Source organism: Lasioglossum baleicum, chromosome 13 (genome assembly GCF_051020765.1).
Source record: "Lasioglossum baleicum chromosome 13, iyLasBale1, whole genome shotgun sequence".
In the NCBI taxonomy this organism is placed as follows: Eukaryota; Metazoa; Arthropoda; class Insecta; order Hymenoptera; family Halictidae; genus Lasioglossum; species Lasioglossum baleicum.
In genome coordinates this window covers 3,384,634-3,404,189 of record NC_134941.1, presented here as the reverse complement: position 1 = coordinate 3,404,189, position 19,556 = coordinate 3,384,634, and the positions used below count along the sequence as shown (strand labels likewise).

At 34.2% G+C, this 19,556-nt stretch overlaps 1 protein-coding gene and 1 long non-coding RNA gene across 2 annotated transcripts in view; one reads left to right on the top strand and one right to left on the bottom strand.

The window, feature by feature from the left end:
* LOC143215399 (trehalase) overlaps positions 1–2,049 on the bottom strand; it is an 85,604-nt gene extending 83,555 nt beyond the window's left edge. Inside the window, exon 1 of the mRNA XM_076437508.1 lies at positions 1,487–2,049. Within this exon, the coding sequence (XP_076293623.1) occupies positions 1,487–1,584 (98 nt within the window). The 5' untranslated portion in view covers positions 1,585–2,049. The remainder of the gene's footprint in view (positions 1–1,486) is intronic.
* LOC143215401 (uncharacterized) overlaps positions 1–19,556 on the top strand; it is a 167,338-nt gene that overhangs the window by 20,147 nt on the left and 127,635 nt on the right. The gene's annotated exons all lie outside the window — the stretch shown is intronic.

The following is a 19,556-nucleotide window of genomic DNA, read 5'->3' as shown; positions in this document are numbered from 1 at the left end:
AAATACAATAAAGATTTTCTGGATCGCAAGCAATAACATAAAGTCAACGATAAAATCGAACGCAATATAGTTGGGTTTTGAACCAAAGTTACAATTTATGCAAATCACAGATGCATAAGTCATAATTGAATCAGAAAGATGAAAATAGCCAAAACGATAAAGAACTAATCTAATCACCTTGAAGACAATTAAAACATTCAAACTCTGCATTTCCTTTGTCTTTTAATAATAACCGGAACGCGAAATGAACCGCAACCGTGCCCAACGCCGCGGTTATAAATTAAAGGATTCCCACAATGGAGAATCACATCAAAGTAAATAAAGAATATTGCCGGTAACGAAGACAAAGAAAAGATCCGTCAAAACCCAGCAGGAAAGATAAAAGTTTCTGGGCCAAGAGCGTTCCGCAGCGTTTAACACGTTGACTGCCTATCCAGCACCCATAAAAGCCCCACAAAATCTAATTCATTTAACACGTGAACACATTTGTTACAGTCTTGAATATTACACAAATAAAGTCGTGTATTTGCACATATGCATTATAGCCACTGTGCACAATCAAGAAATAAATTACGCCTCTTTGTTCAAACTTCTGTAGCACTGAAGTACCAAACAGTCCAAAATAATTTGAAATTTTTCATTTTTTGATACATGTCACCCATAAAAATCACTCAAAATCTGACGTCTGCCGAACTCTACGCATTCGTTACAATTTCGCAATTAGTATGACTGTCACCTACAATCACAAAGTTGTCGAGCAATAAATGACGTTTCTTTGTTCAAACGTTTCTAGAACTAGAAGTATCAAACAGTTCAAAATGATTTGGTTCGGGTGTTTCATTTTTTCACTGTCATCTATCATTGCAAAGGATAGTTGTCAAGAAATAAATGACGTTTCTTTGTTCCATCATCTACAACACAATTTACTCCTCCACCAAACAGGTGAAAAGACACATTTCAGATGTTTCGATTTACGACAGTAATTACTGAAATCGTGGCGATACTTCTGTGGAAAATTATTAAATAAATGTATCTGTTATTAGACAAATAAGTCTATGTCTTCGTGCACGTACTGGAACTAAACTAGTACATGGAACGTTAGAAACAAGAGTTTTGAGAAACACTAGTTCGATAGCTGCAGCATGAACTCTACCTGAAGACATTTCGTAGACTATAGAGAACCGCAATCGAGACAGCAAGAAACGAATGAAGGGAGCCGCAGTAAAAAGTTTCGGATTGATCAAAGCGGGTGCCGAACGAACGTCAGATCTCGCAGGTCACACTGAACGAACCACCATGTAAAATCGTTCTGCATCTCGGCGCAAAGAATTGTGTCACTGGCGTAGAACTGACAAGTCAGCCAGCGTGTTCGACCCGCGAAACCTGGTTCCCACCGGTCGGCCGAAGAAACGCATAAACGAGCGAACGAGCGATTCGATCGCAGCAGAGGCTGGGTTGGCACCTTCTCCGTTTTCCTTTCACTCACCTATTGCAGTCCCTGGCCTTGCGGGTGACATGCCCGATCGAGGCGGCACTGGTCAAGGCGATCACGGCCAAAACAACGATCAATCGTCCGAGTGGCATCGTGCTTCCTGTAGAGTGGCTGCGAGGGTGTCAGGTATCAGGTGTCAGGTGTCAGGTGGTGGCAGTGACCCGATGTCAGGAGGCAAAGTCGGCCGTGTTGTTGTTCTAGCCCCGCTCGGTTTGGTGCTCCTGCGAAGTTAGCCGGCTGATTCAAGCGGGCCTTACTCGCTCGCGCGCAGCTGAATACCGCGACGATCAGCGGACCGACTGATACGAAACGGCGCCGCGCACCAGTTACGAATAGGTACGATCGCGTTTGGCCTTCCTTCGCACAGTTCGGTGCTCGGGTGTCTCTCGCGCTCAAACACCACCGTTGACAGACCTACTAGCCGCTGTCCGTCGAAGGAGAGCGGCCGTGAGATCGCGGATGATCGCAACTACACGCAGCGAAAAAGAGGACACCCGAGACGGGAAAAAATGCCGACACCGCGGTACTCGCCTCCGACCCTCTGCACTGGACTCGCCAGGACTCGCCGATCTGTTATATGAGCGTCGTTCGCTTGATAACAACTCGACGTCCATTGGTTTGTCAACGGAACACTCCCCCGGCCTGATTGGCTGCCGATTAAACCGCGCTTATCTTCACGTCGAAGGCGAAAGGCTTTTTGCCGGCTATTGTTTTTCTGGCGCTTCCTCCCGCGAGCGAACCAGCTGAACGCAGCCGTAACCGCCGCGAGACACGTCACATGGCGGCCGATTTTTCAAAAAAGTGGGACGAAAGTCAGCATGACGTCGACATTTAATTTATTCGATTATTATGGTATTGAATACACCTGTTCATCTTCGGAGATAGATGTGTCATTCTTTCCAAGTAATTACTTAACATCGCCATCGATCATGATTGGGTTTTTACCATGGAAATCCCATCAGGTCTGTTATAACGGGATCCGATGTGCTTGTATGCGAAGCATGGGGAACAGATCTTTGATGTATACATTCAAAGAGCCTTTTTATGACTTCTGCAATCGCAGCAATGGGTATTCAAGTGTATCCGATAAGAAAGAATAGATCGATAAGAAAGTATATTACATTTATAATAAATATATAAGAAAGAAGTTATATAAATAATTTTTTGCTAATCTAAAGCATTTAGTACCGACATACAATTGCATGCAACTAACGTAAATCTACAAAGTATATTTGTTAACATTTTCATTGCAGGCTCAGATAAAGAAGTTGTGACAAGCAAGTTTTAGTAGTTTTTTCGGAATCCTGACTAATTGCAATTTTTCTAAAAAAACCTTCTTGTACATCGTCTAGTAAAGTAATTCATCTAATATTTCAAAAAAGCTCGAATTTCTAGTCAAGCTCGAGTCTCAAGTCAGAACTCACGAAGGGGGTAGTAGGTACACATATGGGTCATGCAAATCTTGTACATTTTTATGTCATGAAACAAAGAAAAGACAACTATTAGTCTTAACCTAATTTACATAGACCAGACTACACAAGGCAAAACATATACTGTAGGAAAATTAAAAATACGAAATAAATACGAGGTGTTTTAAAACATGTGGCCATAACATCAGGGATGAATTCAATATCCTAAAATAAGAAAAAAGTTTATATGAACGCATACCCGATATGACCTTTCCGAATTATAGTCTATTATGCTGTTATCACCAAGAACATGTATTTACTTACTAAGCTGATTGAAACAATTTACAAAATAGTGTTTACATAGCAGCCCAGAAGGTCCTCCATCAGATAAGAAGCGTTACTTGAAACAATTCAAGGACGCAAACATAAACGGCTATAATTCAGAAACAAGGTCATATCGGGGATATGTGTATATATGAACTTTTTCTTTTATTTTTACTGAATCCATCTCTGAAGTTATTTCCACAAGTATTCTAATACTTGTTGTAGTGGTGTGAACAGTACGGGCTTTATAGTTTAGCAAGCATTTGATGTGAAAATGTACTATGGATTGAAAAATTTTCATATTCTATATATATTTTGTTGTGGTAATAGAAATTAATACGTTTACCATCAGCATTTGTTTTGATAATAGCCTCTATGTATAGTTGGTACATTGAAATTTTAGTAGAAAATAATTGCAACACCTCTAAAATTGAAATATTCATATTATTATTAAGCCAACTTATTGTTGAGTCAAGATTTTTGCGAGATTCATTGATTTGGATAATATTTCTATGAATGATATAAATATTCCATAAATAATTAGATTATAAATAACTTAAAGTTGAAATTTCTAGAATATGTAAAACTGACACAGATCTACGAAACGCATTTTGTAAATTTTCAATATAGGCCTCCATAAAGAATTTGTAAAAACTACTTTTAGTATTTTAATTGTTCTAATAATTGTTCTAACTTCTTAGAAAAATCCAAGCCGTATGATCTAATATTTAAAAAATTATCTTTTTAAGAGTGTCCAAATAGAGGTTTTTTTTACAATTACAGCATTCATCTCCAAACATGTCCTCTAGATCCGTAAATACTAACAGGAATGTTGCTTTTTCTATTTTTGTTATGTAAACAACGCAGTGCGCGGCTCGGCGCCGCGCCGATCCAGTTTCCACCGTTGTTTCGGGTTTATGGAACACGAGCGACATGCAAAACGAGAACTCGGAGAAAAGGTGAAACATTCCCGCGTGCTTACACGATAATGCTGATCACTAGACTGCGGATTTTATACATTTATGACAAAAGTGAGTAGGTGTAATTTAAAACAGGAGAAAGATTAGAAGAGTTTAACAATGCCGATGTACTATTTTTATCATATAAAAATCATTGATGAAGAAAATAAATTTTTACTTAGCTCCTATATATATAGCTTGAAATTGATGTATAAAAATTTTATTTTTCATAAAGATCCGCAGTCTACCGATCACCATGATTCAGGAAGGACGCAAGTGCAGGCTGTTTGTTTGTTAACATAATAGCTGTTGACAGGCTGCTGATACTTATACATTATTACTAGTGTTTACTATGTGACACGATAAAATAAATGCTGTTATGAACACTCGTGAAATTTCTAGACCGTAGTAAAGTCTCTCGAATCAACAGTCCATTCACGGAACCCGGTATACATATAATAATATTACGGCGGTAATATTGCAATTGAGAATTACAAAATAGATTCAATAAAAATTTGATCGGAAACAAATGTTTATTAGGATTTCGATTACATTTCGATTTATCTCAATGTTGTAATCGAGTACATTGTCCAAGTTTTATATTGAAAACAAATGTTTAGAAGAATTTTGATGAGAGATGTATTGCAGATTTTATAAAAATATTTATTCAATCCAATACCATAATCGAGGATTGTAGAATCAGTTGAATGAAATTTTTATGAAACCCAATTGGGAGAATATTATAAAATGAGAGTTACAAAATTGATTCGATACACATTTTATAAAAAGTACGGTTATATTTTGATGAAATCCAATATACTCTGTAATTTAGAGTTGCGGATTGAAGTGAATGAAAATTTTATCAACATAGAAGTTTATAACGATTCCAACCCGAATAGACATAATGAAAATTGTATGGAAAATAATTAAAAAATTAATTATTAGATTTATATACAAATAAATTTTACTTGAGTACAGTATTAAAAAGTATTAACCTCAGGAGATTAATAAAGATGATTTGGTATGAATCAAATTTATAAATTGAACAAAAATTTGAAGAGATGTGCTTCCATTTGTGACCTTGTATGACCTTGGAAATGAGTGATATGAAAAAATACATAGCATTCCACTTAAAAAATTGAAGGTTTCATTTATTTCTAAAAGAATAATGCAATTAAAAGTTAGACACCATTACGTTGCTTGAAAGTCAGTAAAGCTAAGAATTACATCAACGTTCTTTTGTAACTTGTATACATATTATTTTAAAGATTTTTGTAAAAATCAGAATAAGCGGACCCTAAACGATTAGGTAAAAACAGTGTAAAACTGTAACACATTTTTGTTAACGTAAACGTTTACAGAAACCGTAAAAGCATAAAGATTCATAGTTTCGTTCTACCCGTCTTCAACTGTTATATTCTCCTTTTGTCTAGACTATGGACAGAGACAAGTATTTTTGTTCGCGGAAGGAGTTGGTGAATAGAAAATTTGTCGAAGAGGGGATACTTTCTTTCGTAGGAAGAGAACTCACTCATGGGGAAAAAGTATCTTGAAAGGGTGGTGGCTTCTTTCATAGGAAGGAGGTTCAGTCGTGGAGTAGACACTTCTTGGGAAGTCAATCGTTGCGCATGACAAGAGCGGAATTATTCAAGTTGAATGTAATGCTTTCGAGATCAATGTTAATGTCATAAACAGAATTTGTTCGAAACCTGTCGTCTGAAAGCTGGAGGATTACTTAAATTTCTTGGTGTATGCATTATTTCTACCCGTTATGTCTCGAGCGATGATAGAAGACGATTTTTACATAAACAATTACTTTTAATGAGTATAAATGCTACCAAGAAAGATGTTTGAAGCCGAATTTTTTGTGGAACACAATAAATATAAAGAAAATCGCTTATAATAATATATCTAGGTACACAATAAAAATTATACTATAATACTATAGGCACAGCCAATGAAAATCGATTACATAAAAAGATGTATAAAAATGGATTCGTGTGATTTAAGACGAAATTGGTTTATTGTAGCTCTATGAATAGACCCTATATGACTTTGATGCAAGAAGAATAATGAGAAAGCTAAAGAAGAAGCTAATGAGAAAAATATAGGTAAATTTTCGAAATCTTTCATTATATTTGCAACATGAAAAATAATGAATTTAATTATTAAGCAACGTTGGGTCTTAATGGGTTATTATGTCACGACCACTATCACGTTGGCCAATTTATTTTAATATCCTACAATTATCTGAACGTTTAAAACGTTTGAACAATTTCAAGAAAATATGGTATCGAATAATGTAATTAGGTATACAATGTAGGTTGATTTGTTCGTTTATATGTACAGTAGACACGGTGTAACCTAAAAGTTAATTTATTTAACATACGATGATGAAACATAAATGAGCATTTAAAGTGGACATTTAACTGTTCTTGTTTTATTCTTTGCGAAAACATACTGTGTAACATAAACTTAGTCTGTGTGCTATGCACACATAATGTTTCAAAGTTATAATAATTAATTTAAAAACCTACCACCAAATTGAATCAGTTCCTTCTGGTTTTCATTACATTTTCAGTGTGAATAATTTTCATGGAAAACTTCAAACGACAAATAATATCTTTATCGGTACACAGTACACATCTCCGTAATTAATTAAAGTACACTATTCAAACGTAAGCGTGGTAAACTTAGAAGCCTTTGAAGAAAGGGAACCTTTGGTACATGAAGCTGGATATTTATTAAGAAGTGAAAAGTGGAGGGAAGACGATTTTTCCCTTGGTTTTTGCTATGCTAGGTCTTCCCAATAATATTTTTCAATTCTTTTGCAGCAATGTCCATTTTTTAATTATTCAATGCATCGCTATAGCTACACAGCTTCCACTACGAAGAAGATTTCTTTCAGCTAACAATTGTCGAAATACCATTCTTGTGTAGAATGAAAGCTGATAGGAAGTAACACACAATTAAGTGCAAGAAGAAATATTCTAAATATTCTCACTATAAACCAACTACTTTCTTACATCAAATATTAACCCTAATACGTTCCTCGGGGTGAAAATTCACTCACTCACTATTTTTGCATACTGTTGTATAAAATGACTGGTCTCTCTTTATCCGTGTTGTGGTGAGTTGTCTAAAATGTGACGTGATAAATAAAACATAATTTGTTAGGTTCACGTGTACAGCAAAAATGGGTAAGATGTTGTCATAGAATCTTTTATACAACTATTTCCGAGGAGCGTATGAGGGTTAAGTTACTTGCAATTTATTAGTAGTTAAATACCTTACGCCCAACATTAAAAGTTACGAAATATTTTTAATTTATCAAGACGAATTTATACTAAATTTCTACACTGTTTACTATATTTTTTGTTACAGAAAGTAATTAATTTCTAATTAATCGTATGCAACTACCCTTTCTGTGAGAGTTGCAATTCCCATGTGAAAACATCAGCACATTCAGACTCAACAAGTTTGATCTATCTAGACCTGAAACTAAATTAATTAGAATTTGATGGAATATGTTGAGTATATATAAATATAATTAATGATGTTTAAAAATGATGAGAAAAATACAACAAAAAAATAAAATAGAGGTCTGTTGGTAACCACTCGTCCCATATACAGTGCTTACCATATACAGTTCCATATTCAGAAGTATGTCAGCTTATATTTTTATTTAATGAACTGTACCTTACATGGTATGCTAGGTCTAAGTGGGTTAAAATATAACTCGTGCATTTTCAAAGTATACAGGGTGTCCCAAAAATGTTGCATATTTGTACATGTGTATACAGTTGTACAAGTTACTTCAAATAACCTTAGGAATTTCCCTTTTAAAGAAAGTACAACATTTTTTAGACGCTCTGTATGCGTATAAATTATAAATTTGATATTACAATAGATATAAACAGTTCCACTCGTTTGTGTGTATGCATTTGTGCAAAATAGAAATAGACATTTCTCTTTTACTTCTTAGTACTTTCTCTCTTAATCATTTTAATAAGACAGAACTGGCGTAATTGTGCTCATCAATTCCTTTAACGTTTGTACAGTCTTATACTTGACAGTTTTGTTATAAATGCATAAAATCCGCAGTCCAAACGTAATATAAATAGAACGAGAAAACCTTTTTTTTGCATTTCGGAATACACAGCAGTGATAACTAGCTATCGCATATTTGATTTCCTCATTGTATGCAAGTTAATTGGTACACCGTAGTCAATGTTTCATGGCGAACGATCCACTGTTTGCATCCGGCGTTGAATCATTGTTCTTAAACGACCTGGGCTTGCATCGCGGTGTATCTTTTTCATTTTCATGAATAATTCAGATTACCTCGAGGTGTGGCGAGCGACGAGAAGACACCAGATGTAGGGAGCAAAATGGGAATATTGTAGTCTTGCTTACCGATCACGGGCGCGGAGAAATTTCTTGCGAAACTTGGCTATACATACCAGCACGACTAGTCCAGTGTTCGCTGAACAACTCATGGGGTGAACGTTTACGGAAGAATCGTAGCTTTTCATGAATTCAACCGAACAGACAGAACGCGACCACTCTCAGTGGATTATTTACAATTCACGCCTCTCGTTCTCCAGGAAAGCACATTTTGCTCTTTCTGTAGTAATTTGGCAGAAACAAATCAGTGGCGGAAGATGTCGATATTAATGAAAAAGATAAAAATTATGATTAGAACAAGCATTTAAACATGAACATTTTGTGAATATGATTTTCGATCGAAGAAATTACTAATTTTATTTTTGTGAACCACGCCGAACTTATTTAATATTTCTAAAAGTTTTTTTTTAATATGAGGAGCATTCTTTTATTGAAATTTATTTTATTATTAATGTTAATCGTTAACATGGAATGTCTTTTGACATTCAGCAACAGAACCTGTTGCTGTATTTTATCATGCTTATATCATGCTTCTAAATTCAACTGAATGTTAATAATAATTTATAATTCGAAAGGGTTTTTCCTAAATATGTTGAATTAAAGTGAATTCCTCGGGAAAGTATTAGCAGTTCAGAATGATATCGATTAACTGTTCTGTTAAACATGTAAACGAAATAATTATTTTCTGTAGCGCGCATACAGGCCGTGTCACGGTTTTGTGTTGGTAGAAATTGAGTTCCACTTCCGTAGTAGTTTATAATTTAACTTTTCATCGGAATTTCACTGTTGAAGCCATTCTACGCTGGAAGTCCATTTGAATTTATATGAGCAGTCTTGTGGCATTGTAATTGCTGACCATTTATGTTCACGTATCTGTAACAGAACAGAGAAAATGGTGCACATTTTTTCTAGAAATACCTATGAATAAATTTTACATATTTTTCACACGACACAAATCATTCGAACTAGGTAACAATCAAAATTATTGCTATAGATCTCGGTAAACTATGTCAGAAACGTTTAATCATTCTATGACTCCATTTAGCATTACTAATTAATAATTAAGTAATTAAACAATATTTCGTAAGAATTTTACCTTTCTACTAATTACTTTATTTTTTACCACTGATTACATTATGTTACATATACTATGTGCAGGGTTATGACGAATACTACTTAAAATTAGTAGTGCTTAACTGTAAAGTTTGAACAATTGTCTGTTTCGAGGTGAACATTGCTTAGAACTTTCTTAATCTATCGTAATTACAAATGGCTAGTTTATACATCCTTTATTATTCCACGTTGTTCCAGATAAGCATTACTGACATATTTTTCTAATAATTAAATTGCATGTCTAAATGCGAAATTTAGCAATTTATTTTACAAAAATAAGAAGACTAATGTTTTAAAAAGATTAATTAACATTTTTGTGACATTAAGACCAATGTTAGAAATGTGTTTCTTCATGCTCTACAAATGTGCGAAATATTTAACGCTGAATTACGACGAATAATTTACTGTCATTCGTACATCGTATAATTTTTCTGCGACGTGTGTGTAACCTTTATCGTTTCTGTGAAATTGCCGGCGATAAGTGCCTTTCAAAATTTCACATGAAGACAGTACAAGTGGACACAGTTCTAAGAATGGTTTATGTAAAATTTAACGAGCGACGTTTACAAATAATCTTTCGGCGATAATTATTCGGTTTAATTTGCTCCTTCACCATTCACTTCACGCGCAAATAGGCGGAGGGACACTGTCCTTCACAAATTTTAAATGTGAAGCACACATAGCCGCAGCTAACATTGTTTAACGAGGACGTGCGCATATGACGGAAATTATTATCTACTGTTCTACGCAATCCTGTCCCTGTGAATTTCGATGGATTTGATACATGCACCCACGCGTGATACGAATGCTTAATAACTTAGGGGACCTAGCTATTGGCAGCTGGTGACATGATCATTGACTGTCACTTTGAATAAACATAGCATTCCCCACGTACTATTGACATAATACAATTTTTACAATATTTAATCTGCGGGTGGGAATGATTGTAAAATTCTTATACTTCTTTTTACATTGATAATGTAATCAATATTCATTCGTAGACTGCGGATCTTGATGCATTTATAGCAAAATTGAGTAAATTTGACAAAAAGATGTCGATAGATGATTTCTCCTCTATTAAAATCATTAAGAGAGTAAGTAACATTGAATTTAGTTTCCGTTTCTTGCAATCGATGCAGACAATTTTTATTTTGCATAAGGATCCGGAGTCTATTCATTCGATATAACTATAATATTACATGTCAATGAAATAACAGAATCATTGCTACATCAATTCATAATTAATATTCGCGTATCTCTGTCTATAAACAATTAATAACGAATTCGTCACAAAATCTTGTTATATCAGAATTTAATATTAATTTATAGTAGGGGTGGAGGGCGGGTACTCGAAAATGAATTTATTAAATATGTGTGAGGGTTCTGCACTCTTTTAAACTATATTTTAAATGACACTTTTTTGGGGAGTTCTTGTTTGTCGTTTTTTGTTTAAATATTCACTTCCGTTAGTTTTTGCTTTTCCATTTGATATCTGTATAGTTGGTTGCTCACATTTAGAATGTACTATAATTTCTTAGAAGCAGTTGCAAAAATTTGTACAAAAATTATATTTTCAGATGAATATGTATGTATGAGTTTCGTTGGATACATTGTTATTTAAACATTCATAAGTATTTACGTAGAAATAGTTGCTAATCTATAACAGAGTGACGTGAAAAGTATAATTATTCGTTTTTTCGTTTACTGATAATATGTATTTCGTAGTATTCATTAATGTTTAATGGTACTATGTACCAAGAAAACTTTGTTTGTCGTTAAAAAATTTCCTTGTTAATAGTTTATAATATTACCTGTTAGCCAATTTTCTGAAATGTGTGATAGTTTATAGCTAAACCGAGGACCTAAATGCAATGTTAATTAAAGAGACATTCATATCATCTCTTACAATTAGTCATTTTAATGAATCGAAACCAATATGATAATAATTTAGTTCTTTGTTTCTTCAAAAGTCTTAAGGATGTTCTGGAGGTATATAAAAACGCAACAAAATTTTTGAAAATTTCACAAGGTATAATTCTTACTAAATTAATGCAATTACCAAAGTTTGGGTTCGATTCACTGCACTGTTTAAGAATTATAGCAACTTAAAGTTTGCACATTTTAACACGTCTTCTTATGGAGAATTCATAAAATTCCACTTCAAACCCATTTAAACCATGAAAAAACGCAACTAGAAACTCCAGTTTTTTTTTGTATATGCAGTAAAAATTATGTAATTAATTATGTTCAAAATTTATTAGGATTCACTAAACAGTTACAGAGTAAAAAAGTTATAAACTGCTACAAAACGTCAAATTTATCGTGTCGTCTCTCACTAGCATGGAAACGCGACAAGCGTAGACCACTGAATATAGCTACAGAGGGTACAGTATTCGCAAAAGTTTAATGCAAAATATACTCATGAATGGCTTTCATTGCCATGTATTGATGGATTTCGAATTTCTTGTACTTTTGTCTCCCATTGTACCTCCAGAACATCCTTAACGAAAATTGCAGAACTCTTTTCCGTTCCGAGTCTGATCACTACATACCGTTTCTACTTCTCATAGTCAGTGATTGTGATACAATATGATTCTTCAATAACTTTTGTATGTTACATGATAACGCAGCTAATATGTGTACACATTATTCCACATTAACATTGCATTAACTTTTGCTAGCTCTGCTATCTCGTTTCTGTACATTGTATCAAAGATGTGCTCCATTTTTAACATAAAAATCGAGGTTGTGTATTCCGAGTAAATATAAAACATAACAGACGTTGCACGTCACTGTGCAAAGAACAATTTATCGGGACATAAGATTCCAAGAAGTTCTTTAAACAAATATTATTGAATATTGTTCTCCTTCGGTGTCTGATCTGAGAAATCGTCCTCTTCATAGCATGTAAACAGTGCTCTTACTATTTGCACTGATTTCACAGCTGATCCATTATTTTCATTACTTTCTACGATGCTCCGCATTTGTTCATATCGGGTGAAACTATTTTACGGACTTTGCACGGCGGTTGACCGCAACATTGTTAAACAAAGCACTCGTTCCGCGATTTTATCGTGCGTAGACTAACTTAAGTAACTTTAGCTGAAAAAGCGGCTCACGCACTGCAGATATGCCGAAGCATTTCCTACGTAGATTACATTAATTACGAACGACGTGTAGAATGTTTATTTGTCGCTCGTATTCCGCAACATTTGACAATTTAAATAAATTAGAAATTCCCGGCTCGAACCCGCCAGGGCAATCGCACACTGTCTTCAGTCCCGTTGGAGGAACATCAGCTGATTTAATGAGATGCGAACGGTAACATTTTTTCTAAACTGGCAATTAGTCTGATAGGTCTGATGCATTGTTCGATAGGATTCCAACCAGTTGTAATCTGACACTGATTTAAGCTGTTTAGCGATGTATAAATGCATATTAAGTCCGGTCTTATGCAATCGGCCGGCGAATTAAAAAAGACGAATGGACATCGAGAAAGAATGCAAAATTCCTTGATTAAATTTTTGACTTCGGATTCCCGGTAATCTGATCGAGCCGATGACAAGCAACACCGATTGTGAAAAAAATGATATGCAATTTATTGCTGAATACGTCGTCGGTACGTTGCAATGGATGGTACACGTGCATGCGCAGATTTTTCGAATCGATAGGCATTTTTTTAATAACGTGTTCGATAGGATGACAATTTAATCGATGGTTCACTCGAGTTACGTAATGAATTTGCTAAGAGTCTTCGGTGTTTCGTTGGACGAAAGTCAAACATCCTCGAGCGAATAATTCGATCGCTGTGCTTCAAAAAACCTGAACCAACGCCATGGTGAGAAATGTTCTCGCGTTACCTGGTCTCGTACAACAATGGGAGCGGTTTACGTAATGGCGGCAGACGAAGGAAGTAGATGCGTTCATTCCGCTGAGTAATTGAACTTTCATCATCGTGAAAAACTCCGAGCATCGTCTAACCTTCTTTGAATACCTAGTATTTATTAATACACTGAGAATACCTCGCATTCGCAGCATGCAGACATGTATGCAACGTTATGGTACAAGTTCAACAAGCAGTGATGCATTTTTCGCATCGGCAGTGCTTCGGAGAATGTCTGCATTGGTGATATGCATTTTAAACAGTGTACATCAACTGGAGAACATTCTAAGGTACATGAAGAGTTACCAGGCTACCTGTTATATAGTCGGGAATTTTTCTTTCGTTGTCACTATTTGTAGAATTTTATGGAAGTTCATAGTAAATTCATGCACATAAAGACTTATCAGGCTATCTGTTATAGTCGGGAACTTTTCTTTCTTTGTCACTGTTTGTAGAATTTCATGAAAGATCATAGTAAATTCATGCACATAAAGACTTACCAGGCTACCTGTTATAGTCGGGAATTTTTCTTTCGTTGTCACTATTTGTAGAATTTTATGGAAGTTCATAGTAAATTCATGCACATAAAGACTTACCAGGCTACGTGTTATAGTCGGGAATTTTTCTGTCGTTGTCACTATTTGTAGAATTTTATGGAAGTTCATAGTAAATTCATGTATATAAAGATTCGTTTAGCTATTAGATACAACTGTTTCCTGTCCTGAATAATACAAACATCAGAAGCTAATGACATAATGAGTAGATATTATGCATTTACGACAGAACTAAATAGATGAAATAGGAAATACTAAAATTATTTTACTATTTTCGACTTTTTGAAAATATTTCAAAGCGAAATACTTGCTTCTTACAATCATGTTCGACTCTAATAATAAGAATTCGCTGATGTAGTTAGTTATAAACTCTTCTTTACATCGGAATTATGTAAACAGATTGGTGGATATTTATTATGCATTATGTGTTTATTATGAAAGTAGGACTATTCTATTTGTTGGGGGGGGGGATCATTGTCTTACAATTAGTCAAGTTGCATAATAAAATAATGAACGTCTCATATTTCAATTCTACATTTCTCACTTCATACAAACAGCTTCGTTTTATACAAAGTTTATACACATGTGGAAATTTGCCAGCCTATATGAGAAAGTTTCTTTCACTTTTATTTGCGTAAAAGTAATTATAAAAATTATTAGTCTTGACAATAATTCATTGATTCCAAACCACCTAAATAAATGTATGAAAATTTATATATGAAGATTGGCGAGTTAATAAATTCGACAAAAAGTTTCTTTTATTTTTATGTATGTAAAAGCAACTGTAATAATTGTTAGTCTAAACAATAAAGCCGCACGAATCCTATGAATAGTTTATTTAGTTAATTATGTTGGTTCCAAACTGCTCAAAAAATTCTATTAAATAAAAATGACAATATAGTCGAAGTAAATTAAAAAATTCATTAATTAATTTAACAAATGACTGAAAATTCACAGGGACGAAGGTAAATGCATAAAGCCTCCTTATCAGCGAGGAATTGTCATTCCCTGCCGTCTCGCTGGCATATCTTCGTTTCATTACGCGCTTCCGTTTACATTCGCCACATTATAAAATTTGTAAATGCGCGTTCGATAACGACGCATGCATTGCCACTTACAATTCCAATCTTACGTAAGGCAAATTGCTCCTAATAACGCTTTTCAACCCGCTTACGTAAAGCCAATCATTTTTCTAAACCCGCGTGCGCGCGTAATTGATTCGTTTCTCGTATTGCCTTTAAGTTCGTAGCTTCTAATCGGGAGAAGAAACCTCGTGTGCATGATCGACGTTCGTATTTCATGGGATCTAAACGCCGCGATACCGCGGTGGAATCTTGGGAAAGAGGAAAGTAATGCCGATCGATCAGATTGATCTATCGATCTCTCGACGAGGCATGCCGCGCTGTGCGGTCCACAATGGTAACGGACTCGGCCGTTCGAGTATACATTTTCGCTTAACAGTTTGGAGCGTTGTTAGGGCTTTGTGGGTGGATCCACAGAGCCATTGAATGGGCTCAAGGCCGTTTTCAAGGAAGTTCTTAAATCATGACGGTTTGCTCTTTTTGGAAGACTCGGACCAGAGTAGGGCAATAATCAACTGATATTTAAAAATGACTAATAGTCTTTTTGAATGTTAAGTCATAGCAAAATAGTCATTTCAAAACATTAATGGTATTAATGTATATTAATCGCACAATAGTGACTGATGACTAAAGATTGATGACTGATCATTAACTACTAATTCACTAATAATGCCATTTAGTTATCATTAACTAATCAAAAAGTTTTGACAAATGATTATTTTTGCTATGATTAACATTCAAGAAGACTATTAGTCATTTTTAAATATTAGTTGATTATTGCCCTACTCTGCTCCGGACGACCTAGTTGTCTTTGTGATATGTGACAAACGGAATTTCCATGGACAGTAGGCCGCGGAAAATAAGTTAGCGATCGTGATTTATACGGAAATTAATTGAGCCAGATAATATTGCTATTAGTATACATATGATCAAAAGTGAAATACTTAATTTTTTTATGCTTCGAGGGGAGGAAATTCGATTGTTTATTAACGTTTATTTCGAGTATATTGTTCATCTAGAAGCATACCTTAATTCGACCTAGATTTGGATTCATTTCATATATTATTTTTAACCTTTTAACTACGGCTGTCGTGAATAGACGACGGTACGAAACTTTCGTGAGATATGGCCGTCGTCAATAAGCGATTTGATGAATTATGCCGGGAACGGGGGTCGCTTATTGAATTTTATTTATTTATTTATTTTATTCATTTTATAAATAAGACAATAAGCTTATAGGGAACTAATTTTCTTAGCAAACGTATAAATAAATCATTACATATAGATAAGAAATGAATGTATCAGCATTTGTACAACTTCTCCTTTTTTTTATTGCGTTTAGACAGACACATTTGTGAATATATGTATACCAGTAGCTAAAGCATTAATGAGTAGAGTGCCGATCTTTATGCACGTGTGACTTCTAAAAGTTTTATATTGAAAATTTAAAAAATACGTTGTACATCTGTGTCAATTAAATATATTCTGAAAATTTCGTAAAAATTCTCGACGTTGCAATGAGCAACAAACGTTTAAAGATGGTAAAAATTGCAGATTTTCACGAGATTTATTGCCGAAAATAAATCTAAATACTCCAGTATAACTGTGAAATGTCTGTTAATACTCAATATTGTACCTAACAGTTAATGTAATATATAATTAATATCGGAAAAATTTGCATATTTTTCGTGCATATTTGCATATTTTTCGTGCATATTTGCATGTTTTTCGTGCATAAATGTCATATGCATTTTGCATATTTATCGTGCATAAACTTCCGCAGTCTATAGATAACTAAGAAGATCGACACAAACGATGGCAGACTGTGTTAACGAATGCGCCACTAAAAATTGCTGTACCAGTATTCAAAATATTGTTTACATTATTAAATATGTCGGTATCGAATCAATACTAAACATTTGGGTATTGCATGAGGCATTATACCAATTTCATATCCATAAAATTTTAAAAATCATAGGGAATGGAAATATTCTAAATCGGAAGAAATGTTTAATTATCAAATTAAAATTGCTCCGAGTGCAAAGGATTATTGCAAATTAATATCACACGTGGAATGAAATTTTTCACGAGCAAATCGCCGGAGCAAGATCTATAGAGATGAGAACTCGACAGATATTGAAATATGTATCTTTTAATTTGTGAATTAAGTCGGGTAGAGGTTTATCGTTCGCTAAAGAGTCCTGTTCCGATGAGCGATAAGTACATTCGCGTGCTGAATCGCCGTTAAAAAGTTCCCAACTTGTAATGTCCAACTTGTTCGATCTATACATATATCCAACCTTTCATTACCGGCTCCATGAAATCTGATAAAGCTGGCGCCGCCATCGAATTTTATGACATGTTTCGAGTGGCACTTACCTCTTTAACTGTGATCATAGATATTAGTCACATACTTTATGGAGATCGACGATACTAATGGCGAAAAGTACTTGCTCCACAATATAAAAACTTTCACGGTGGCTCGTTTCTCTTAATTACGATCGATCGCTCGGCTGGTTTGATTGCCAATGAAAATGTTTGCTTATGACACGAAAACAAGCGTCTCGTTAATTGTCATATCTTACGGTTGTTTCTACTTTCATACCTACAGTGAGTGTAAAAAGTATTCGTACGCCCTTTAAAATAGAATAATTCTTTTTAATCGTACCAAACAACCTGATTTTTTTATAATCAATTAGAAGCAATAATTATCAAATAATTATAATTTTCAAGGTTACATGCAGAAATAAAAATGGCATTTTTTAAAACTCTTTTATTTGAGCCCTTAAAGAAAATTTAAAATATATGTTTTGTAATATCTACATATGTTAGTTATACATATGCTGAAAATTTCATCGGAATCGATTAACGTACACACGAGTTACAGGCTGTTGAAAATTGTGAAAATCGTAGTTTTACACGACTTTTGATCAGTCTCTGCTTAAAATCCACAGAATCGTATATAAATAAAAAATGCCTTTTTTATTTTTGCCTGTAGTAACCTTGTAAATTATAATTATTTGGAAAATCTTTTTTGCATATCATTTCGTAAACCAATGGTTCTAATTGATTATAAAAAATCAGGTCGTTTGGTACAATTATAGAAAAGTTATTCTATTTTAAAGGGCGTACGAATACTTTTTACACCCACTGTATATCGCACTGGTAAACATATTCCCGATCTCGAATATACACTGCAAGTTCAACTTAATTATGCGAAGCTATTCTATTTTAAATGCGGACCATCCCACGCTGATTTTACTTCTGTGTACGCAGAGTGGAGAGAAAAGAATAGAAATAAATGGCATAATTAGGTATTGCAAGCAAATGCACTCTTTGTGATGTTTTATAAAACAAGCATAGCACTCGCTTGGGAAAGGTAGCCTCCGGGAGCAGCAGTAAATGTAAGCAAATGTAGACCTAGCAATTTTTCATTTATTTCAGATCGAAAAGGGCTACTACCACAGAAAATATTATAAGATTTTATTTGATTCGAGATTCTCTCTCTCTTAACACTAAAACTACCGAGCACTGAAAGCGATTAAAATGTTGTAGCTGATAAAAATGACAAGCTCTATTTATTTAGATTTCGTGCAATTTTTATTGCAATATGCGCTTAGATAAAGAAATTTATCGAATTATTTTCCATGTAAGCAACGTCATAAATTCAATAATTATAAAATAAAAAATGTAAGACCGGTCATTTGACCGGCAATGGTAGGTTTAGTGTTAAAATTCGTGTACAAAAATTGTAAATTGCATAAACATCTGCTGTCTAATTCTGACACACATTATATGTCGGAGATGATTTTATAATTTTTTCAAGTCTGTGGTCCGTAGCTCAAGAGTTTTTAATGGATCCTTCAACAACAATAAGTCACCCAATCACGTAATCTAATAGTTTTGTTCGGGATTACCATGTGAAGAATGATTTTTAAGCTTTCTTTTGGCATAGCACATTTATTAAAAATCTTATTAACCCTTTGCATTCAATTTTAGAATAATTCTGTAATACCTAGAAGACAATTAACTCGAAAATTAAACATTTTTTCCGAACTAGAATAACTCCATTGTACATGATTTTTGTCATTTCATGGATATGAAATTGATTTAATACCTCATGCTTTCATTCATCGATCATAATTATAACAGATTTTCACGTGTATTGTTCAAGTTTACATTTTTGGAGATCTTTAAAGATTTATTTGAATGGATTGGTTTTTGTTGTTGTACATTTGTGACATTAAACGCTTATCTTGGATCAAAAGAGGGAAACTTTTACTGTAACTGTAAACGAGGTGGTATGTGATATTCACGGAGACGATTTCCTTTG